Source organism: Rhinoderma darwinii, chromosome 1 (genome assembly GCF_050947455.1).
Source record: "Rhinoderma darwinii isolate aRhiDar2 chromosome 1, aRhiDar2.hap1, whole genome shotgun sequence".
Classification (NCBI taxonomy): Eukaryota; Metazoa; Chordata; class Amphibia; order Anura; family Rhinodermatidae; genus Rhinoderma; species Rhinoderma darwinii.
This window is the reverse complement of record NC_134687.1, coordinates 245,453,984-245,479,630: the sequence shown is the minus strand read 5'-3', so window position 1 is coordinate 245,479,630 and position 25,647 is coordinate 245,453,984. Positions and strand designations below refer to the sequence as shown.

Below are 25,647 nucleotides of genomic sequence, written 5' to 3'. Positions count from 1 at the left end.
GGGAGACGTAAGGTAACAAGGAGGCCGTATCCCAACTTAAAGCCATAAAATACCCAAAAAGAGACATACATCACTTTTGCAGAGGACCTAAGTAGGGATTGCTCTAAGAGCCATAGGTAATGCAGTATTAGAGTAAGATGTAAGATCAGAATTACACCAACGATCCCACACCCGATGAAATTTATATGGCCATCTTCTATTAATGTAAACAATTCGCTCATAGGGTATCATAGAATTAATTAGTTCTATCCACATAGATTTAGTAGGAGATCGAGGATTCATCCATCTAATAGCTATTGCCTTCCTAGCCATAAATAACGTCTCCCGAAGGCACGTGCGAGTAGGAGTAGAATAAATCCCATCCTCTGCTAATCCAAACAAAGCAAACCCCTGGATCCAGTCTAACTGGAACCTCCAATACCCGGGATAACAGGTCAGTAACGTAGGTCCAGAAGACATGAAGCACAGGACATTCCCATATCATGTGATGAAAATCAGCAGGTTCGTAGAGACACCTGTGACAACTGGGATTAGGTCGTCTACCCATTTTATAAAGGCGGACCGGTTAAGATAGCTCTGGTGTATGATGTAAAGCTGTATAAGCTTATTGTTAATAGCAGGAGATACGAATCTATGCGACTCCAAAAGACTCGATCTGGACTCCTCATCTAGGGATCGGATCAAGGCCTGCCACCCGTCGATTGCTGGGAAAGCTGCTTTATTTGCCTTCGCGTGGAGACGGTAAGAATAGATGGATGAAATCAACCCTCCAGGGCCTTGCGAATAATGCCAATCAAGGGATAGGTGGAGATAAGTACATCCCTTCCCCTAAACGGAGTCAGCAGTGAATGACGCAATTGCAAATATTAATAGAAGGCTCGTCTCGGAACCTGATAACTCTCCTCAACCTGGGCAAAGGAAAGTAACACATTATTCACAAATAGATCTCCCACAGTATCCACCCCCAGTATCGACCAAAATGCATCATCCTGTGAGGAAGTTAACTGATCAAGTACCGCATTCTGCCATAGGGGTGTTTCAGCTATAATTTGGTCATCCCATGAGATCTTAAGTGCCGCCAGCCAGACATTACGAGCAACTATGTGTATCGGTAAGGATCTCCTACCAAGGGGACGTAAAGGATCTAGCACAGGCCATAATTTAGGAAGATCCAAATAGCTTGCCAAACATAGTTCCAATCCCTCTGGTGCGTCAGCTGACACCCAGGCGGCCATATATTTGAGCTGACCCACCAGGTAGTATAAATATAAGTCAGAAAGGGCCAGTCCCCCTAAATCTCTAGGCTGTTGCAATTTTGCCAGTTGTAATTTAGATCTAGAGGATCCCCATATAAATTTAATAAGTTGCGATTCCATCTCTTGGAAAAATTACCTAGGAATGTATACAAAAATGTGCTGCAAAACATATAGACATTTAGGCTGAACCACCATCTTGATAAGGTTGATACGACCTGCTACGGAAAGAGGCAACCCCGACCAAATCTTAAATTTATCCCGAAACAACGGAATCAGAGGAGCAACATTTGCCTGCACCATGTCAGAATCCAATCTCGTGATATGAATTCCCAAACTAGAAACCACCCTCAAGCCATACACCAAGGATCCCACCACAACATTTCTGGGCGGGGAAAAGTACATCAGACACGACTTGTCCCAATTAATAGACAGGCCAGAAAATTCTCCAAACATATTAATTATGGTCATTGCTGCGTCCAAGGACTCATCAGGAGAGGACATGAATAGCAACAGGTCATCAGCATATAATGCCACTCGTTGCTCCGCAGAGCTTAGGGGTATGCCCCGGTAAACCACATCAGATCTAAGTAAAATAGCCAGGGGTTCCACAGCAATAGCAAATAATAAAGGGGAGAGCGGACAACCCTGTCTGGTACCCCGTGCTAAATGAAAGCATGGAGAGAGCTGTCCATTTAAAAACACAGCCGCTATGGGATGTAAATACAATAAGGAGACCCACTGACAAAACACAGGACCAAATCCAAACCTACGCTGAATATAGAGTAAGTATGGCCACTCAATGGAGTCAAAGGCGTTGGCTGCATCCAAAGATGCCAAGGCCCAGTCCGCACCCTGTCGCGATGCAATCTGGGAGACAATTTGGGCTCTGCGTAGGTTGTCTGACGTACTTCTCCCTTGTATAAACCCAGCCTGGTCAGGGTGGATAATAGAAGGCATAATGCTATTAAGCCTATTTGCCAATACCTTGGTCAATATTTTATAGTCCACGTTAAGTAATGCTATGGGTCTATAGGAAGAACAATCCAAGGGATCCTTATCCGGCTTAAGTATCACCACTACTGTGGCCTCATAAAATGAGTCAGGCAGGGACCCCGCTAACAAAGATTCATGGTAAGTATGAAGGAGTTCTGGGAGTAACTGCTCTTGGTATCTCAAATAAACCTCCAAAGGTATGCCATCAGGCCCCGAGGCTTTCCCCTTAGACATATCCTTCACTGCCTCATTTAGCTCTTCTATAGTGATCACGCCATCAAGTAGGAGTCTCTGTTCATTAGTTATAGAGGGGCAGGCAATAGATTCACAATATAGCCGTCAGGGTATGTTCACACGCTAGCTGTCATTTACGGCTGAAATGACAGCCTGTTTTCAGAAGAAAACAGCTGCGTCGTTTCAGCCGTAAATGCTCCTCCTCGTAATATACGAGGCGTCTGTGACGCTCGTATATCTTGAGCTGCTCTTCATTGAGTTCAATGAAGAACGGCTCAAATTACGTTGCAAAGAAGTGCCCTGCACGTCTTTGCCGAGGCAGACGACGACGCGTAAATTACAGGTCGTCTGCACAGTACGTCGGCAAACCCATTCAAATGAATGGGCAGATGTTTACCGACGTATTGTAGCCTTATTTTCAGACGTAAAACGAGGCATAATACGCCTCGTTTACGTCTGAAAATAGGTCATGTGAACCCAGCCTTACTCTTCTGCAGTCTTCGTAAACCTAGAGACATATAAGTCTTTGTAGAAATCAGAGAATGCAGAAAGTATGTCCGACGTAGCAGTGAGAATAACACCATTAGGGCTTCTGATTTTCAAAATAGCTGGGGAGGAAGTGTTCTGATGGACTAAGGCCTCATGCACACGACCGTGGTGTTTTTCTGGTCCGCAAATTCCAGGACCGTGTTCCGTGGAATGTCATCCGCAGTTCATCCGTATGTAATCCGCAGTTCATCCGTATGTCATCCGTATGTAAAGCTTGGTCAAACCCCCTTTAGAAGGTCACATGATCCGCAAATCCGCAAACTGCGGATGACACACGGCGGTGTATCCGCAATTTCCACGGGCCCATTGACTTCTATTGGCATGTCCGCACCGCATTTGCGGCCCATAATAAGACATGTCCGGAGTTTCTGCGGCACGGATGTGCGGACATGCGGAGAGCCGTGAAAACACGGATAGTGGGTATAGCCACATAGAAATGAATGGGTCCGCAATTAACCCGTGGATTTGCGGTTGAATTGCGGACGCAAAAACACGGTCGTGTGCATGAGGCCTTAGTGTGCTAACAGGCTGCTAGATTGGTTTCCTTGTTCAAAATATTTCTGATTTGTGAAGAACATTCTACGCTTGCTTTTTTCAGTCAAATATAACAAATATTGCCTACCCGCCTGCAACCAGCTGACCCTATTGTCTTCCGATGGGTCTGAGACGTAAGTGGCTTCCAGTACTTTGCAGGAGTTCGCTAAGTCCTGTTCACTTTTAACCGATTCCCTTTTTATATAGGAAATGGAGGACTGAAGACAGCCCCTCAGATAGGCTTTCAGTGCATCCCAGTGAGCGGAGTGGTTTGTGCCAATCACGTTGCCCTGTGTGTATATGTGAAGTTGATCAAGAATGCGATCCTGCTGGGTAAATGGAGTTAACCAAAATGGATGTATTTTCCTGCATGTGTGGCTCCTACTCTGGGACATGTTCAATCTAGCCATTATAGGAGAGTGATCAGAAAACGCACGGGGTAAATGTTCTACAGAATAAAGCACCGAACATGCCCGTACATTACCGCAGATATAGTCAATACGGGACAGCGCATTTCTCCCCGGGGTATAACAGGTATATTCCAGGACATTAGGCCACATATACCTCCAAAGATCATACCAACCCACCTCTTTCAGGAATGACAATAAAGGAAGGTGTCTAGATACACAGGGAGGATCAGTCCCCAGTCCCGGTCGAAATCTGTCCATTGTAGGGTTAGCTACAGTATTATAATCTCCCATGCAGATGACCTTAGCTTGGGGATACGCTGATGCAAAATTGGCTGCCTCATATAGGATCGCTAGGGATTGTGCAGGAGGAATATATACACCCAGGAGGACAAAAGGTTGACTCTCAATCCAGGCATGCACAAAAATATATCTACCTTCTGGGTCCTTCTTCATGACTCCCGGCTCCCATCTCAGTGACTTATGAATAAGCAAGGAAACCCCCCTGGAATATGAGGAATACGTGGCATGTGTTGACCATTGTACCCATGGCTTCCTCATAAATTTTATGGTGTATGGCATTAAATGCGTTTCTTGCAAACATATTACTTGTGGGCCTCGTGCTCTGATCTGAGAAAACTTGATTGCGTTTACGTGGCTCTCCCAATCCCTGCATATTCCAAGACAGAACACTTAAAGACATCATGCACCGCTAAATGAATGATCTTTGAATAAAAATAAAAGATTTAACCAACAAAACGAAAATAAAGAAATAGGGGGAAAATCAGTCCCCTTGCAAAGCTAGAAGATACGTCTAACTAGGGGAACAGTATATCCCCACTGAAACACGGGGGTAGTCTGTGTGAAACTGGAAACTCTACACAGACTATTGCTCCATCCTCCACCCTCCAGCATCTCCAACCCGTACAAAACCGGTATATAACCCGTCATACAAGAACACGCAATAATAGAACTGGGACCTCCCAGTCATGTATAACTCAGTGCACAAGGATCATCGCTCTGGATGTGGGACAACAAGTCGCCCCAGGACGGGACAACAGCCCGTCCAGGGACAACTCAGGGCCCCCAACCAGCAGCAGCAATACAATCAAAAGGAAAAAAATACAGTGGTCAGAAAGAGTATACACACAATGAAGTCATGTCAGATATACATATAGTATACCACAGAGCAGCAAACTGGATCGGTGTCAAAAATATCCCGATAACGAAGTCCCAAAGGCAAATTGCAGCTCCACGAAAGTCACCGAGTCACCATGACCACGACTCAAAAGATCAGGTAGCAAAACAACAATCACGGTCTTGGATCCGGAATATTTCGGCTATTCAGCCATTCGTCAGCCTCTCCCGGAGTGTTGAAAAAGATGGATCTGTCATGATGAACAACTCGGATCCGTGCCGGGAAGACCATGGAATATTGAATCTGAAGATCTCTCAGCCGCCGTTTAACTCCAACAAAAGTAGCCCAAGCTTTCTGAAGTGAAGCAGAGAAATCTGGAAAAATCGTGACCGTGGCAGTGTTGTGAATGATCCGGCCCTTTTGGCGCGCAGCCCTCAAAATGGCGTCTCTATCTTTACTGCTGAGTAGTCAAACCAACATAGGCCTAGGCATGGCCCCCGGCAGGGGTGGTCTGGCAGGAACGCGATGTGCCCGTTCAACCGCATAAGCCGCAGATAGTGTAGCATCAGGCAGCTTATCTTTGAGCCATTGCTCCATAAATGTCCCCGGATCCTTGCCTTCAGTACGTTCTGGCAAACCCAGGATACGAATGTTATTCCTGCGCATCCTGTTCTCGAGATCGTCCGATCTTTGTGCCCATGCATCCGCCGCCCTTTCCAGGGCCCCAATTTGCCGTGCCACAGGAGCAGAATCATCCTCTATTTGAGAGATCCGATTTTCGGTATCTCGTACCCGATCTCTTAGTTTCTGGAGGTCCTGACGCATCAATCCAAGGTCCACCTTAAAGAGGCTCTGTCACCAGATTTTGCAGCCCCTATCTGCTATTGCAGCAGATAGGCGCTGCAATGTAGATTACAGTAATGTTTTTATTTTAAAAAAAACTAGCATTTTTGGCCAAGTTATGACCATTTTCGTATTTATGCAAATGAGGCTTGCAAAAGTACAACTGGGCGTGTTGAAAAGTAAAAGTACAACTGGGCGTGTATTATGTGCGTACATCGGGGCGTGTTTACTACTTTTACTAGCTGGGCGTTGTGTATAGAAGTATCATCCACTTCTCTTCAGAACGCCCAGCTTCTGGCAGTGCAGACACAGCCGTGTTCTCCAGAGATCACGCTGTGACGTCACTCACAGGTCCTGCATCGTGTCAGACGAGCAAGGACACATCGGCACCAGAGGCTACAGATGATTCTGCAGCAGCATCGGCGATTGCAGGTAAGTAGCTACATCGACTTACCTGCAAATGCTGATGCTGCTGCAGAATCAACTGTAGCCTCTGGTGCCGATGTGGCCGACACGATGCAGGACCTGTGAGTGACGTCACAGATCTGCACTGCCAGAAGCTGGGCGTTCTGAAGAGAAGAGGATGTTACTTCTCATCAGAACGCCCAGCTAGTAAAAGTAGTAAACATGCCCCGATGTACGCACATAATACACGCCCAGTTGTACTTTTACTTTTCAACACGCCCAGTTGTACTTTTGCAAGCCTCAGTTGCATAAATACGAAAATGGTCATAACTTGGCCAAAAATGCTCGTTTTTTAAAAATAAAAACGTTACTGTAATCTACATTGCAGCGCCTATCTGCTGCAATAGCAGATAGGGGCTGCAAAATCTGGTGACAGAGCCTCTTTAACCTCATCAATTAGAGAAGTGGTAGACTCACGTATAGCAGTCAGGAGCTGTGCTGTGACTTGCTTCAATGATGGTTCCGAATCCTCATCTCCTGGAGGATCCGCCTCCTCATGCTGCTGTCCAGGAGCAACGGCGCCATGATGGCTGCTCGATCTGGCGAACTCTTTGAGGCGGTCAGCAGCCGCCGAATGACGTGTCTTGCTCATTTTGAGCTCTCCTCTGCTATGCCTGCAAGTGCCCCGAGTTCAAGGAGTATTTGCGGGAAGTTTTACGGCAGGATTAGTGTAGAAACACTGAAGCGGGACGAAGCTCTTACAGCATGCGACTGCTCGCGGCGGGAGTTAGCCACGCCCCCCCTTATAATAATAATAATAATAATAATAATAATGTTAAAAGGTTTATCTGGGTTATTAAAATTGATGGCCTATCCTTAGGATATTCCATCAATATTAAATCTATGGGGGTCTTTTTGAAGTGTCTGCGGCGCTCGTACGAGCGCTGCAGCCTCTTCATTGTTTACATGGTTCTTCTTTCTGTTTCTACATGCATGCGTCATTACATTTGTAGCAGCCGTGCAGGGTATTGCACCACCGTCCCATTAAAGTAAACGGCGGGGGTGCCAAGAGTCAGACCCGCACCGATCTAATATCGATAGCCTGTCCTAAGGATAACCACTTTAAACGTCTGTGTCTACTTTATTTTTTACATTAAAGTGTAACTAAACTTTTAAACAACTTCTGACATGCCATAGAGACGTCAGAAGTTTTGGGTGGGGGCCCTAGCACGGAGACCCCCACGATCGCTAAAACAAAGCAGCAGAAGATCCCGGGTGAGCACTGAGCCACTTAGTTTCTGATCGGCTTTTTTCGGGAAAAAGTCAGTACACCATACATCGATTTCCGGAAAAAGCCGAACAGAAACTAAGTGGCTCAGCGCTCACACGAGCATGTCTGCCGATTCGTTTTAGCGGTTAGTGGGGGGTCTCAGTGCTTGGACCCCACCAATCAAATCTTCTGACATCTCACTATCGTGTCAGAAGTTTGTTGAATGTTTAATTGCCCTTTAAGTGATATGAATGTGGCCTTATACGTGTGTATTTTACCTCAGGTCTCACTGTATTCTTATTGGTATCGCTGTAATAGCAATGACCCGCAGAATAAAGTGAACCTGTCCTTTATACCGCACAATGAACATCGTAAAAAAGAAAACCCAAAAACTACTGCGGAATAGCTGTTTAAAAAAAAAAAAAAAAAAAAAAGAATAAATAAATATCTCCCCTTCAAAGTAAAAATAATAAAAAAAAAAAGACGCCCGACGGAACCCATTGGGTTTAATGGCTTCCGTAATAGTGTCCATTGTTTTAGTGGAAAAAATACGCTGCACTATTTATACTGGTATTTTGGACCCGATATGCGGTGGAGGTTCGTAATGGAGCCTCCGACGCATATGTGAGAAGAGCCTGTGCTGTGTGCACCTGCTAGCAGGGAGACTAGTAAACCGAGAAAACTTCCCTAAGGCTGGGTTCACACGACCATGTTACGTCCGTATTGTACGGAACGTATTTCGGCCGGAAGACCCGGACCGAACACAGTGCAGGGAGCCGGGCTCCTAGCATCATAGTGATGTACGACGCTAGGAGTCCCTGCCTCTGCGTGGAACTACTGTCCCGTACTGAAAACATGATTACAGTACGGGACAGTTGTCCTGCAGCGAGGCAGGGACTCCTAGCATCGTACATAACTATGATGCTAGGAGCCCGGCCCCCTGCACTGTGTTCGGTCCGGGTCTTCCGGCCGAAATACGTTCCGTACATTACGGACGTAACATGGTCGTGTGAACCCAGCCTAAGGCTGGGTTCACACGACTTATTTTCAGACGTAAACGAGGCGTATTATGGCTCGTTTTACGTCTGAAAATAGGGCTACAATACGTCGGCAAACATCTGCCCATTCATTTGAATGGGTTTGCCGACATACTGTGCAGACAACCTGTCATTTACGCGTCGTCGTTTGAGAGCTGTCAAACGACGACGCGTAAAAATACAGCCTCGTCAAAAGAAGTGCAGGACACTTCTTTCAGACGTAATTTGAGCCGTTCTTCATTGAACTCAATGAAGCACAGCTCAAAATTTACGGCTGTCAGAGAAGCCTCGCAAAATGCGAGGAGGAGCAATTACGGCTGAAACGAGGCAGCTGTTTTCTCCTGGAAACAGTCTGTCATTTCAGACGTAAAAGCCTGCTACCGTGTGCACATACCCTTAGAGGCTATAATAAAACCATATCAACCATTGTATAGAAAAAAATACAAAAAAATCTTTATTTAAAGACACACGAACAGTTGTACATACCGTATTAAAAGAACACACCCATAAAAACAAATGTACAAAAAGTACACACAAGGACAGTATATATCATGGGGCAGGGCAAAAAATGGTGATAGCACAAGTCAATTAAAAAAAAATAACATACTATATATACACCCACTATATGCACGACCATAATTCACGTGATAGGACCATAGTTACACCATAACAAAGTTAATATAGATAATTATCAAAAAACCATAGGACCCTATATCGCATGATAGAGCATCCCCTGACAAAGCCAGGTGTGAAACGAGCGTTGGGGTGTTGGACAGTGTATTAGTAGTAAATATGGCTTATGGTGGGTGAAGTATCATGCGATTTATGGGTGTTCTTTTAAGACGGTATGTACAACTGTTCGTGTGTCTTTAAATAACATTTTTTTTAATTTTTTCTATACAATGGTTGATATGGTTTTATTATAGCATCTAAGGGAAGTTTTCTCGGTTTAGATTTCTTATATGGGTTCCCATATGCAAATCAGTATATATGTAAAGGATCTGCCAGACACAGCTTCTGTGTCGACGCCCGTGGTTAGTCAGTCTGCACCTGCTCCTAAGTCTGATCGAGTGACACCTCCTTCTACCAAAGACGGAGCTAGCTCCCGCCCTCTGTCTATTTATACCTTCACTTCCTGCTCCTCCTTTGCCTGTGATTCTCCTGTTTCCTGGCTCTGCTGCTGCTGCTTGAACTATTTGTCCCTGCTTCATATTGACCCTGGCTTACTGACTACTCTCCTGCTCTGCGTTTGGTACCTCGTACACTCCTGGTTTGACTCGGCTCGTTCACTACTCTTGTTGCTCATGGTGTTGCCGTGGGCAACTGCCCCATTTCCCTTAGCTTCTGTGTACCCTTGTCTGTTTGTCTGTCGTGCACTTATTGAGCGTAGGGACCGTCGCCCAGTTGTACGCTGTCGCCTAGGACGGGCCGTTGCAAGTAGGCAGGGACTGAGTGGCGGGTAGATTAGGGCTCACCTGTCTGTCTCCCTTCCCCGCCATTACAATATATTGATTATATGACCTTTAAACAATAGGTATTCTTTCTCGGTTTAACAGGTAGACTAACCTGAAGAAAAAATTGAGACATGGAGATAGCAGCCATTTCATGCTAATAGGTAAGTAAAAGTAAGAAATACTTATAAACATTAAAGGGGTTAATGATGGGTTGATGGGGTTTTCCCATCAGGGACATTTATGGCCTATCCACAGGATAGCCCATAAATGTCAGATAGATGCGGATCCCACCTCTGCCATTCACTACTATGGAACTTATGGAAACAGTATAGCACAGCGAGCTACGCCGTTTTCTTCTTCATGGTCGGGAATCACACGCGTCAGCCGGAGCACAGAGGTAGAATGGGGTTTAGGGGTTCTAGAGGTGGGACCCGTATCGATCTGACATTTATGGCTTATCCTGTGGATATGCCATAAATGTCCCTGATGGGTAAACCCCTTTAAGTGATGGCAGGCTTTTCCTTTTCATCCCTCCTGGCTTTGGCTAAATAAATAAAACCAAAAACAGTGGCCCTGGCCTCAGACTGTATTTATACACCCTTATTAAAAGGGGTATTCCAGCCTAAAGCATTTTATCACCTATCTACTGGATAGGTGATAAATGCCAGATTAGTTGGGGTCTGCCTTCTGGGAACCCCACTGATCACCAGAATGCTGGCTGTATAAATATATATGCAATTTCATCATTTGTTTCACGGTCTGTGTTAAAGAGGCTCTGTCACCACATTATAAGTGACCCATCTCCTATATAAGGACATCGGCGCTATAATGTAGGTGATAGTAATGCTTTTTATTTAGAAAAACAAATCTATTTTAAACCACTTCATGAGCGATTTTTAGCTTTATGCTAATGAGTTTCTTAATGCCCAAGTGGGCTGTTTTTACGTTAGACCAAGTGGGTGTTGTACAGAGGAGTGTATGACGCTGACCAATCAGCGTCATGCACTTCTCTCCATTCATTTACACTGCACTAGCGATATAGTTATATCGTTATGTGCAGCTACATACACAAACACACTAACATTACTGTAGTGTCCTGATAATGAATATACATCACTACCAGCCTGGACGTGATGTTTATTCAGAATCCTGACACTTCTGAATCTTTTCTGTGAGATTTCAGCGAGGCAAGCGTAATCTCGTTTGAAATGACAGGTTACATCGTAATCTCGCGAGATTACGTTTGCCTTGCTGTAAATCTCACAGAGACGCTACAGAAGTGGTCAGGATTCTGAATAAACATCACGTCCTGGCTGGTAGTGATGTATATTCATTATCAGGACACTGTAGTAATGTTAGGGCTTGTGTATGAGGCTGCACATAGTGATATATCTATATCGCTAGTGCAGTATAAATGAATGGAGAGGAGTGCATGATGCTGATTGGTCAGCGTCATACACTCCTCTGTACAATGCCCACTTGGTCTAAAGTAAAACACGCCCACTTGGGCATTAAGAAATTCATTAAAATAAAGCTAAAAATCGCTCATAAAAGTGGTTTAAAATAGTTTTTCTAAATAAAAAGCATTACTGTCACCTACATTATAGCACCGATCTGCTTATGTAGGAGATAGGGCACTTATAATGTGGTGACAGAGCCTCTTTAAGGGACACCTTTCATGTGGGGCACTCTGCTGGTACTGTTCTTCCCGCTGCGGCCAGTTTTGACCTTCCTGTCAGAGCCTCACTTTTCAAATCGGACGTGTCACTTTATGTGGTAACAACTTCTAAATGCTTTCACCTATCCAAGCGATTCGGAGATTGTTTTCTCGTGACACATTGGACTATATTAGTGGTAAAATTTGGTCGATACATTCAGTAATTGTGAAAAACACCAAAATCTAGGGAAAAATTGCAAAAATTATCACTTTTCTAAATTTAAATGTATCTACTTGTAAGACAGATCGTAACAACACACAAAATAGTCGCTAATTAACATTTCCCATAAGTCTACGTTATTTTGACATCGTTTTTTTTAACATCCTTTTTTTTTTAATGACGTTAAAAGGCTTAGGCTACATGCACACTTTGCGTATTTTGGTGCGGTAAAATACACACCAAAATAGCAGCAATACGCAGGAAATTCTCATCTAAAAATCGCACCAGATTGTGCGTTTTTTAGTGCGGTAAGTTTTGATGCATTTTTTCGGAGCAATTTTCTTCTGCACTAGGCAGATAAAATTCACAAACGGAAATGCAAGATAAATTCACATGCTGCAGATTCGAAAAAATGCACATGTCAATTTCAGTCCCGAAAAACACTGCAGCGTGCACACGAGACTTCCTGGAATCTCATGGACTATGGCGGTACTGTATTACGCTGCGGATTTGCCGCACGCAAATCCACGCGGCAAAACCGCACGTAATACGCATCGTGTGCATTGACCCTTATAGTTTTAGCAGAAATTTACTACAGGCTCAAGAGAATTTCAAAAGGCTATTTTTTCAGGGACCATTTCAGTTCTGAAGTTGCTTTAAGGAGCCAATACTTTATAGACCCCCCCATAAGCCACGCCATTTTAAAAACTGCACCCCTGAGAGTATTAAAACTAGCCTTTAGAAAGTTGCTTAACGCTAATGGACTGAAGCACCGGCCTCAGAAACAAAGGAGCACCTAGTGGATTTTGGGGCTTTCTTTTTATTAGATTATATTTTAGGCACCATGTTAGGTTTGAAAAGGTCTTGTGGTACCAAAACAAAGGAAACACCCCCAAAAAAAGACCCCATTTTGGAAACTACACCCCACCACGAAATTATCTAGATGTCTAGTGAGCATTTTCACCCCACAGGTGTTTCATAGATTTTATTAGAGGGGTGTAAATAATGACAAATTTAATTTTTTCCCAATAATTTTTTTTTTTTTAAATTTCCACAAATACTAAAGGAGAAAAAGCAATCCTACAGTTGTAAAACAATTTGTCCCGAGTACGGCAATACCCCATATGAAGTCATAAACTGCTGCTTGGACACACAGTAGGGCTCAGAAGGGAAGAAGCGCCATTTGGCTTTTGGAACGCTTTCTGGGCACCATGTCGCATTTGCTGAACCCCTGTAGTACCAGTAGTGGAAACGCTCCAAAAATGACTCCATTTGGGAAACTACACCCCTTGAGGAATCATCTGAGGGTATAGTGAGAATTTTGACCCCAAAGGTTTTTTGCTGAATTTGAATTAAGCAGAGAAAATGTAAAATTTAATTTTTTCCCCAATAAGTTGTAGTTTTAAATCAGGGGTCTCAAACACACAGCCTGCGGGCCGCATGCAGCCCCTGAGGCGGTCATCTGTGGCCTGTGGGGCACCGTAGCTCCCTCGGGAGAGAGCAGGCCAAAGGAATCTCTTTCCCCTGTTGGATCGTTGGTGGTAGGTGAGCAAAGGCCCCTGTAGATAGTGCAATCCCCCCTGTAGATATTGCCCCACAAACACCCACCTGTAGATAGCATTACATTCACCCAAGGACCTCCCAATCGTCCCAATTCAGTGGGACAGTCCCGGATTCCGGGCGGTGTCCTGCTGTCCTGAGCGGCCGGTGGTATGTCCCGCTGTCAACTGTATCTGCGTCCTCAGGTTATTCAGCATTAGTTGAGCCGGAGGAGCAGAGGGAGCTCCTACACTTGCCGAGTACTCCCCGGGCACAGCCCTACTTTAAGCGCTGTACCTGGGAAAGCCCTTGACGTCACTGTCCACATATGGACAGTGACGTCAGTGGCTACTCCTGGAGCTGACTCCCTGTTGCTGACACTCTACAGGGGATTCCGCTCCAGGAGTAGCCCCTGACGTCACAGTCCAAATAGTTCCCTCTAGGAGAATCCCCGGTCTATGCTCCTAGAGGGAGTCCCAATAGCGCTATTTACGGGGGAGCGTGGGGTAACACTATCTACAGAGGGAACTGTGGCACTATCTCGCTACAGCGGGCACTGTCTCGCTACAGAGGGCACTATCTAAGAAGGGGTTGCCCAATCTTGACATTCTTGTGTCTGCCAAACGCTGCCAACTGAGCCGCCAGACTGCATTTAGCGACACTTGAACCGGAATGTTAAAATAAGCACATGGAGTAAACTCACAAATTTCCGGTAAGGTTAACCCTAGCGGTATTATTATAGTAATGTAATGTAGTATTGTTATAGTTACGTAGTATGGTTATAGCAATGTAGTACGGTTATAGTAATATAGTATTATTACAGTAATGTAGCATTGTTATAGTAATGTATTATGGTTATAGTAATGTATTATGGTTATAGTAATGTAATATTAGTATAGTAATGTAGTACTGTTATATTAATGTAGTACTGTTATAGTAATGTAGTAGTATGGTGGCTCAGTGGTTAGCACTGTTGCCTTGCAGCGCTTGGGTCCTGGGTTCAACATCTGCATGGAGTTTGTATGTTCCCCCTGTTTGCGCATGGGTTTCCGCCGGGTACTCCGGTTTCCTCCCACACCCCAAAAACATACCAATAGGGAATTTCGATTGTGAGCCCCTATGGGGACAGTAAAAGAGGACCTCTGTACAGCGCTACGTAATATGTTGGCACTACATAAGTAAGTCAAATAAATAATTATAGTAATGTAGTATTGTTATAGTAGTTCACATAGCTAATCAATTAACAATAATCCTGTATATATAAAATTTGAAAGTAATGCGGCCTGTCAAATTTTTTTCTATGTGCGGCCCATGTACCCAGCCAAGTTTGAGACCCCTCCTCAACATTTTTCATTTTCACAAGGAATAAAGAAGAAAAAGCACCCCAACATTTGTAAAGCAATTTCTCAGAGCACAGTAACAACCCATATGTGGCTATAAATTGCTGTTTACATATATGGGAGCATTCAGAAGAAAAGGAGCGGTATTTGACTTTTGGAGTGTAGATTTTGCTGGAATGGTTTGCGGACGCCATTTCCCTTTTGCAAAACCCCTGATGTACTAAAAAATAGTGACCCCATTTTAGAAAATGTTCACCGCACAATATGTTGTGCCCAGCATGTGCCACTGGTGAATCTTACCCCATAAATTGTTAAGCGGGTTCTCCCGGGTATGGTAATGCCATTCATGTGGACATAAACGTCTGTTTGGGCACACTGTAGGGCTAAGAACGGAATGAGCGCCATTTGGAGCATGGATTTTGCCTGGTAGTAATTCTGTTTGGGTATTACTGGTATTTCAATTTATAATGTGGGGTCACATGTAATCTGTGCGGAGTACATCAGGGTATAATAATTCACACGAACGAGGTGCATCTCCGACGTGCAAAACTGCAGTTTTTCACGCCCGAGTTGCATCCGTGCGCTGCGGGACGCGATGTCACGCATCCCCCATAGATGAGAGTCTATGGATGGATGCGTCATGCGTGAAAAGATAGGACATGTCCTATTTTCCCACGGACCCTTCACACGGTCCGTTGAAACAACGGCTGTGTGAACGGCCACATTGAATTACATAGGTCCGTGGGACGGCCGCTATTTCAACGACCGTCACATGGAGGAATAACACGTTCGTGTGAATCAGGCCTTACTCTATGAAGCAATCTGTTATGCACAGGCCGGTGTCGCACTGATAAACGGTGTCCATTCTTATCCCCCATTTGTAAAACTGCACATTTTGAGGACTTCACCTTTGTAGTTTGGGAAATTTTGCTGGGAAAGCGTTGCCCTGGTATAGTACGGGCGCCCTCGCTTCTAGCTAGGGTTGGGCGATTAATCAAATTAATTCGCCCTCAAGGACTCTCACGATTCTGTTTTTTAACAGAATCGTAGAATCAATTCTGTAGTGGCACCGCCGCACCGTGCTGCAGGAGGGAGTTCCGCCCCATCGCCTCTTCAATGCCTTCTCTGCCCCATTCCGTCTCTGCTTCCTCACGGAACTGCTGTTCTGTACTGAACAAAATAATACAGTACGGAACAGCAGTTCCGTGGGGGAAGCAGAGACTCCTAGAATATAGCCACACCGCCCTGTAGATATCACCCCTTGCAGATCACACCACCCCCCTCGTACATCGCACCACAACCCCCCCCTTATAGATCGCACCTCTGTAGATAGCACCCCCTTGCAGATCGCACCACACACCCCCTTATAGATCACACCTCTGTAGATAGCACCCCCTTGCAGATCGCACCACACCCCCCCCTTATAGATCACACCTCTGTAGATAGAACCACCCCCCCCCTTATAGATCACACCCCCTTGCAGATCGCACCATCCCCCCTTATAGATCGGGTCGCTGTAGCTCCCACTAGTAGCGGGATCCCTGGCCAAAGTGTCGGCAACCTCTGGCCGGGGATTCAGCTCCTAGTAGCAGCTACATCGGCGCGATTTACAAGGAAGGGGGGGTGCGATCTGCAAGGGAGGGGGATAGTGCTGCGATTTATAAGGAATGGGGGATGCGATCTACAAGGAAGGCAGGTGGTGCTGCGATCTGCAAGGGGGGTGGGGGTGTGCTCTACAAGGGAGGGGGAGGTGCTATCTGCAACGGAGGGGGTGGTGCTGCGATCTACAAGGTGGGGTACGATCTACGTGGGGGTGCTATCTGCAAGGGGGTGTGGCACTGTCTAAATGGGCACTGTGGCACTATATGGGGGGGCGGGTGGCACTGTGGCACGGTCACTTTATGTGGGCACTATGTCACTATATGTGGGCACTGTGGGACTCATTAAATGTGGGCACTGGGGCACTATCTACCCTGACAAATTAAAGAGGCTCTGTCACCACATTATAAGTGCCCTATATTGTACATGATGTGATCTGCGCTGTAATGTGGATTACAGCAGTGATTTTTTTATTTTGAAAAACGATCATTTTTGAGTTATGACCTATTTTTACTTTATGCTAATGAGTTTCTCAATGGACAACTGGGCGTGTTTTACTTTTTGACCAAGTGGGCGTTGTGGAGAGAAGTGTATGACGCTGACCAATCAGCGTCATACACTTCTCCCCATTCATTTACACTGCACATAGCGATATAGTGCTTTTGAGAAAGATGAAAATGCGGCACTCACCCGTTTGTATTTCTTCCGAACTTTAATGTAGCGCTTCTTCTGACCTCTATATATCGCGATATATCGCGACACACACACACACACACACACACACACACACACACACACACACACACACACACACACACACACACACACACACACACACACACACACGACGTGATGTTTATTCAGAATCCTGACACTTCTCTGACGTCTGTGGTTGATTTGCAGCACACAGGCGTAGTCTCGATGTAAATGACAGTTCACAGCGTAATCTCGCGAGACTAAACCTGCTGTGCTGTAAATCAACCACAGGCATCAGAGAAGTGGTCAGGATTCTGAAAACACATCCCGTCCTGGCTGGAGGTAATGTCTATTCATTGTCCGGACACTGCAGTTACGTTACAGTGTGTTTATGTGGCTGCACATAGCGATATAGCTATATCGCTATCTGCAGAGTAAATGAATGGGGAGAAGTGTATGACGCTGATTGGTCAGCGTCATACACTTCTCTCCACAACGCCCACTCGGTCAAAAAGTAAAACACGCCAAGTTGTCCATTAAGAAACTCATTAGCATAAAGCTAATATAGGTCATAACTCCATCAAAAATGTGATCTACATTACAGCGCCGATCACATCATGTACAAGATAGGCCACTAATGTGGTGACAGAGCCTCTTTAAATCCATCCATCTTTTTTTTTTTTTATAACGGCCATGAAAGACGGACTGGAAATGGATGAGAATTTGGAGACACTGATGCAAAATGGACATGAGATCGTGACAATTGATCAGTTTTTAATGGCCATTTTGTTTTCATTCTCGTGTGATTGTAGCCTAAATGACTATGATGCCAGGACTCCAATTCACATGTACCGTGATCGGGTCGCGAAATCTGGCTGATACACAGACTATTTTTTACGGTCCAATCACAGTCGTGTGAATTCGGCAATGACGGGGATCGGCTGAGGTGTTGACAGGGGAGAGAGGGCTGTTGGTGCACGCCGTGCCTCATTTATTATAGATTCTGTTAACCTGTTCCCTGCCGGGGAACACAAAAGTTATAATCAATTAGATAGACATTTTTCCAATTGTATTTATGATAAAATAAAGTATTTACAGAGGTTAAAAATTGTGAAGTTACATACAATATTTATAGCAATATATGTTAAAAAGTTATTTATATGCTCCTTTTTTTGGGCTCATTAATGCTGCTGCTGTATAGTGAATAATGTCCTTTGCCTTTTTTGTTGTTTTCCTTTAGTGTATGGAGGCCTTCCCTCCACTGTGTCCTGTATCTGTGTGTAGTGAAACGCTATAAAAAAAAATTTGAATATGAAAAAAAACAAAACTATTTATATACAGAAAATTGTATTAAAATTATCTCTTGGTATTACTGTTAAACAGAAAGTAAAAAAAAAAAAAAAAAATCCAGATTTTCTTTTTCGGCTAAATCGCCCAGCCCTACTTCCAGCAGATGTGCTTTGTCCCTCTCCTTCCTAGTTCCTAAATATTAAGGTTTTGATAATCACGTCCTGAAACCGAGGCCCCATGCACACGACCGTAAAAAACCTCAGTTTTTGCGGACCGCAATAACGGAGCCATTCACTTTCATTGAACACTGACACCTTTCCGTAGCACTACGGAAGGGTGTCAGTGCCGTGGAAATGTTCCGGGAATTATGAAACATGTCCGTTCTTTTGCATTTTGCGGGCCGTGCTCCCATACTTTGTATGGGAGCACGGCCCGAAAATGCGGCTCTCAGTCGGCGGCCGGCCGTGCCCGTAATCGCGGGCCGTGATTGCGGGCACCGTCGTGTGCATGGGGCCTTAACCCCTTCGCGCCATTTCACGTACAGTTACGTCATTGGAGATGGCCTTTTCGCGCATCTCCACGTAACTGTACGTGAAGGAGATGGAGCTGGCTCAGGAGCTGAGCCAGCGACATCACCGCCGGGTGACAGCTAGCCTCCGATCCGACCAATTAACCCCTCACATGCTGCGTTCAATAGAGATCGCAGCATGTGAGGAGTTTATAGCCACCGGCACCCCAGCAACGTGATCGCTGGGTTGCCGGTGGCTGCAAAGGCGATCGGAGGGCTAATACTTACGTCCCGGTCCGCCAGTAATGGAATCCTCCTATGCCCCGTCGTCGGCGGGGCCCAGGAGGCTTCCGGTACCATCGGCAAGATGGCGCCGGCTCAGCTTCCGGCTCAGAAGCTGAGCCGTCGTCATCAGCAGTGGGTGTCCGCTGTATGTTACAGCGGACACCCCGATCTATCGGCAGGAACCGGAGCTAGCTCAGATTCCTGGCATTAACCCCTTCAATGCAGCGATTCAATGCAATCGCTGCATCAAAGTGGTTTGTATGCAATCGGCAGCCTTGCCATGCGATGGCAAGGCTGGCGACTGCTACTATGGCAACAGGATGCCTAACAATGGCTTTCTATCTGCCATTACGTTAGCCGATTAGGCCCCGCCCGGAGGCGGAGCCTGATCGCTTGCTGTCAGTGAACAACTGACAGTTCCAATACATTGCACTACATAGGTAGTGCAATGTATTAGAACATCAAACAAACAGTTGGACCTTCAAGTCCCCTAGTGGGACTAAAGAAAAGTGTAAAAAAAAAAAGTGTAAAAAAGTAAAAATAAAAGTTGTAAAAAATACAATAAAAGTTTCAAATAATAACACAAAACACAATCGCCCTTTTTCCCTTATCAAGTCATTTATTATAGAAAAAAATAATAAAGCCATACATATTTGGTATCGCAGCGACCGTAACGACCTGAACTATAAAAATATTATGTTATTTATTCCGCACAGTGAACGCCGTAAAAAAAAAACTAAAAAATACTGACATAATTGCTATTTTTTTGGTCACTTTGTCTTCCAAAAATTGAAATAAAAAGTGATCAAAAAGTCGCATGTACCTAAAAATGGTACCTATAAAAACTATAACTCGTCTCGCTAAAAACAAGCCCTCATACAGCTCCGTCGACGAAAAATTTAAAACCGTTATGGCTCTCACAACTTGGCGACAGAAAAAATTCATTCTCTTTACAAAAGTTATTTTATTGTGCAAAAAGTTGTAAAACATAAAAAGTGCTATAAATGAGGTATCACCGGAATCGGACTGACCCGCAGAATAAAGGTAACATGTAATTTATAACTCACAATACTCCATCTACTGTCCCGTATAGAACGTATCCGGTTAGATCCACAGCTCGCCGTTTTTATGGCCGTGCTTCTATTATAAAGTATAGGAGCACGGTCCGTAAAATAAAAAAATAGGACGTCCTATTTTTTTCAGCAGGTTTGTACGGCACGGACACCCTCCCGTAGACATACGGGAAGGTGTCCGTCGGCCATAGAAATGAACGGGCCCGTAATTACGGTCGTGTGCATGCGCCGACCGAGTCCCGTCAGTGATCCGAGGAAAGATAGAACATGTCCTATCATTCCTCGGATCGGAGAATCAGGTCCGTTTTCACGGACCCGATTCACCCGCTAAGGCCTCATGCACACGGGCGTGCCGGTAATCACGGCCCGCGATTGCAGGCACGGCCGGCCGCATTTTCGGGCGTGCTCCCATAGAAAGTATGGAAGCACAGCCCGTAAAAACGAAAAGTAGGACATGCTCCATAATTCCTGGCACAGTTCAACGGCACTGACACCTATCCGTAACGATATGGAAAGGTGTCCGTGGACAATAGAACCGGGCGGGTCCGTAGTTGCGGACCGTATTACAATCCGCAATTAGGCCCTGTTCACACTGAGTTTTTTGCAGGCAGAAAATTCTGCCTCAAAATTCCGTCTGGAATTTTGAGGCAGATTTTGATCTGCCTGCATGCTGTTGGCCTCGATTTTCGCCCGCAGCCATTGAGCGCCGCAGGCAAAAACACCGCAAAATACGTTCTCTGCCTCCCATTGATGTCAACGGGAGGTGGGATACATAAACGCCTAAGGCCCTGTTCACACGGAGTATTTTGACGAGCTTTTTGGCGCTGAAAAATCTCCACAAAACCCAGCCGAAAATGCCTCCCATTGATCTCAATGGGAGGCGGGGGCGGTTTTCTTCCGCGAGCGGTAAAACCGCCTCGCAGGCGAAGGAAGGGACATGCCCTATCTTCTCGCGGTTACGCCTCTGACCTCCCATTGACATCAATAGGAGGCAGAGAAAGCGTATTTTGCGGAGTTTTTTGCCTGTAGAACTCAACGGGCGCAAGTGAAAAACGCTGCAAAAACCGCGGCAAACGCCGTGCAGGAAGGTCAAAATCTGCCTCAAAACCCAAACGGAATTTTGAGGCAGAATTTTCCTCCTGCAAAAAAACTCTGTGTGAACAGGGCCTTAACACACAGAGTTCTTTTATGAGTTTTTTGGCGTGGAAACCGCTCCGCAAAACTCGTCAAAAACCGCCCGAAAATGCCTCCCATTGATTTCAATGGGAGGCGGACTATTTTTTTTTACCGCGAGCTGAAAAACCGCGTTGCAGTAAAAAGAAGCGACATGACCCATCTTGAGGCGGTTTCCGCCTCCAAAACCCGATATCAATCAGTCAGAAACGGGGAAAAAAACGCCTCGACGAGTGTTTTGACGAGTTTTTGTCAAACCACTGTGCAAAAAATGTCTGGAGCAGTTTTTGCAGGAGGAATTTTCCTCCTGCAAAAAACTGTGTGAACACAGCCTTTTAGGGCTTATTCAGACGAACGTTATATACGTCCGTGCAACGCGCGTGATTTTCACGCGCGTCACACGGACCTATGTTAGTCTATGGGGCCATTCAGTCAGTGACATGTCCTATATTTGTGCGTTGTTCGCGCATCACGCACCCATTGAAGTCAATGGATGCGTGAAAATCACGCGCACCATACGGACGCACTTCCGTGGGACGCGCGTGATTCGCGCAACAGCAGTTAAAAGTATGAATGAAAACAGAAAAGCACCACGTGCTCTTCTGTTTACAAACAGTGTCATAATGATGGCGGCTGCGCGAAAATCACGCATTCACGCATCATATGGTGATGACACACCGCACATTTTTTGCGCGCGCAAAACGCACACGCTCGTGTGAATCTGATAGGGCATGTCGCTTCTTTTTCCAGCGAGGTTTTTCCGCTCGCAGGAAAAAACGCCTCCGATTGAAATCAATGGGAGGTATTTTCGGCCGGTTTTTGGCGCGTTTTCCGCGTCAATAAACGTGTAAAGAAAAAAACTCTGTGTGAACAGGGCCTTACGGAGATTTTTTTATTACGGTTGAGTGCACGGGGCCGGATCCGTGAAGACTATCGGGTGCCACTCGGATGCCGTCAAAACCGGCCCAAGTGGCACAACGGTCGTTGTTACCGCCCAACTTGAATAGCGAGCCACACCCACTTTCATGAAGCCACCACACGCACCCAGCCAATGATAATCACAGACGCTGATTATCTACTTAACCCCTTCCTATCTGTGCTAAATGGAGCAGGAACCAGAAACTCCCCAGCAGCGTGCGTGTGTGTGTATATATATATATATATATATATATATAGATAGATAGATAGATATATATATCTCAAAAACGCGCTTCAGACATACAGTGCCACTATGAATACAGCCGAAGGTTGCCGCCATGACTACACAGGTACATAGAATATACAGTATCACCCACTATCTCCTGCGCCCTTACTAAACGCTGGCGCTGCCTCAGCGCATGAAGCCCGGATTTCAGGGGACTCCCTGTCTGCATTCGTCCCATGTCACCTACCATTGCTTGTGCTGATGAAGCCTTGCAGGTTGTTGTTTATGATGAGGGTAGACGCTTCTTACAGCTGTGTTACATTGTAGCCATTTTGGGTGTACAGATAACGCGAGATTATACCGAGGGAGGGTGCTGACGGCTAACAGAGAGGGAGGGGGGATGGTGGCTTTGTCTGAATGCGCTGCCGAGGGATGTGTATCTGGAACTAATTGCCTCACAGAGGAGTGAGGAGGAACTTATGTGATCGCGGCGGCCATAGAATACGCGCGTGTGTGCACGACCCTACGCAAGTCATTGGAGCGAAGATAAACGCATACATTCCAGGCGGCAAAGCTGTGTACGAGCCACATGTGTGGCAATGGGGGAAGCCGCAGTTAGCGGATGAATTCATGTAGTGCTATCGTCCTCTTTATTAGAGCAAAAATGCATTGACTACTAGTTCTCTATTTATAGATTTTCCTATAGGTTCCCTATGAGGAAATGCCAATCATTGCTGGATACAGCTGATTGTGATCAGATATGTACAAACCAACAATTATTTTTTTTCTAATATATTTCAATTTTTCAAGTAAAAAATAAGACCTAATTGACCGCATATTATATGGAGAAATGTCTGACACCCACATTAAGGGCCTGTTCACATCAGCGTTGGGCTTCTGTACTTGGGCTCCATTAGACCTTTCTGTCACAGGAACCGATGAATGGAAAGCATAGCCTTTGTTTGCATTACCGTTGATTTCAATTGTAATGCTTCCGTTGCAATTGGTTTCCGTTCCGTAAGATTGTTTTAGTTTTTTTTTAGCAGAAACCATAGCTTAGTCCACTCAATGGTAATGTAGTTGAAATCAATGGTAATACAAACAGGAGATATGGTTTCCGTTTGGCTTTCTGTTCATTGGTTCCTCCGATGAACGGAACCTGATGCTGATGTGAACGTAGCCATAAAGGTGGATAAGCATTCATGGTTATTTAATCAAATTAACTAGGGGAGGAATTAAAAAATGAGTATTCATCACCTGGTTCTCTGAAGTTGTCCCTAGGATGGCTCCTTCACCAGCACTATTTTTGCGGCGTTTTTTTTTTTTTTTGGGGGTTGCTATAAAACGCATCTTAGGGGCTGTTTACATTGCGTTGTGGTATTCCTCTGTGCTGCTCCAGCAGAGGAGCAGCACAGGGGAATACTGGAAGCAGGGCCGGCCTTAGGGGTGTGCGACCTGTGCCATTGCACAGGTTGCATCACTCCAGCAGGTGGAAGGGGGTGCTGCGCTGGCCCCTTTCCCGTGCTTGTGTTTCAGAAGCGCCCAGCCCGGTCACTCAGTAGCTACCTTTCCACGCGGGCGCGTCTCTCAGTCGCGTTGCTACCGCTGTAGCAGCAATGGCGGCTGCTAGCGGTGACACTGGGCATGGGGGCGCCTGTGTCGCCCGCCGGGATGGGCTCCCCATGGCCTGCGGCGCCGCTAGCTGCGGCTGCTGAATCGGTAGCCACACCACATTTAATAGGACGCAGATACTATTGAACACTATAGTACTCTGCTATCTACTAGGCCAGTGGTTCCCAACCAGGGTGCTGTAGCTCCCTGAAGGAGCGGAATCCCCCTGTGGCCGGGGATTCAGCACCTGGACGGAGCGCTTGATGTCTCTATCCATATATGGACAGTGATATCAGTGGCAACTCCTGAAACGGAATCCCCGTCCACAGCTTTGCTGGTGATTTGGCTCCAGGAGAAGCCCCTGACGTCACTGTCCATATATGGCCTGATGTCACTGTCCATATGTGGACAGAAAAATCAAGCGCTCTGTCCAGGAGCGGATTCCCTGGCCACGGGGATTCTGATCCTTCAGGGAGCTACAGTGGCGCTACCTACAGGAAGGGGCAGGAGGTGCTATCTCCAAGGGGGCTGTGTGGTACTACCTACGAGGGGGCTGTGTGGTACTACCTACGAGGGGGCTGTGTGGCACTACCTACAAGGGAACTGTGTGGCACTACCTACAAGGGAACTGTGTGGCACTACCTACAAGGGAACTGTGTGGCACTACCTACAAGGGAACTGTGTGGCACTACCTACAAGGGAACTGTGTGGCACTACCTACAAGGGAACTGTGTGGCACTACCTACAAGGGAACTGTGTGGCACTACATACAAGGGAACTGTGGCACTACATACAAGGGAACTGTGGCACTACCTACAAGGGAGCTGTGTGGCACTACCCCTAAGTGGGCTGTGTGGCACTACCTACAGGGGGGGGCTATGTGGCACTACCTACAAGACGGCTGTGTGGCACTACCTACGAGGGCCTGTGTGGCCCTGTCGTCAGGGGGTATCTGAGTGGCGGGCTGATGGTCAGCGCAGGCCGTCCTTAGGGTATGTTCACACGGCAGCGTCCATTACGGCTGAAATTACGGAGCTGTTTTCAGGAGAAAACAGCTCCTGAATTTCAGACGTAATGGCATGTGCAGGCGTTTTTCGCAGCGTCCATTACGGATGTAATTGGAGCTGTTTTTCTATGGAGCCAATGGAAAACGGCTCCAAATACGTCCCATTGCACAGGCACTTCTTTGACGCGGGTGTCTTTTTTACGCGCCGTCTTGACAGCGGCGCGTAAAAAAAAATGACCGTCGGCACAGAACATCGTAAAGCCCATTCAAATGAATGGGCAGATGTTTGCCGGCGCATTGGAGCCGTATTTTCGGGCGTAATTCGAGGTTAAAACGCCCGAATTACGTCCGTAAATAGGGTGTGTGAACCCAGCCTTAGGACGCAG

At 45.9% G+C, this 25,647-nt stretch overlaps 1 protein-coding gene across 1 annotated transcript in view; it reads right to left on the bottom strand.

Moving 5' to 3' along the window:
• Positions 1-23,173, bottom strand: part of ZNF414 (zinc finger protein 414) — a 52,745-nt gene extending 29,572 nt beyond the window's left edge. The window contains exon 1 of the mRNA XM_075863214.1: positions 22,892-23,173. Within this exon, the coding sequence (XP_075719329.1) occupies positions 22,892-22,894 (3 nt within the window). The 5' untranslated portion in view covers positions 22,895-23,173. The remainder of the gene's footprint in view (positions 1-22,891) is intronic.
• Positions 23,174-25,647: the final 2,474 nt, after the last annotated feature.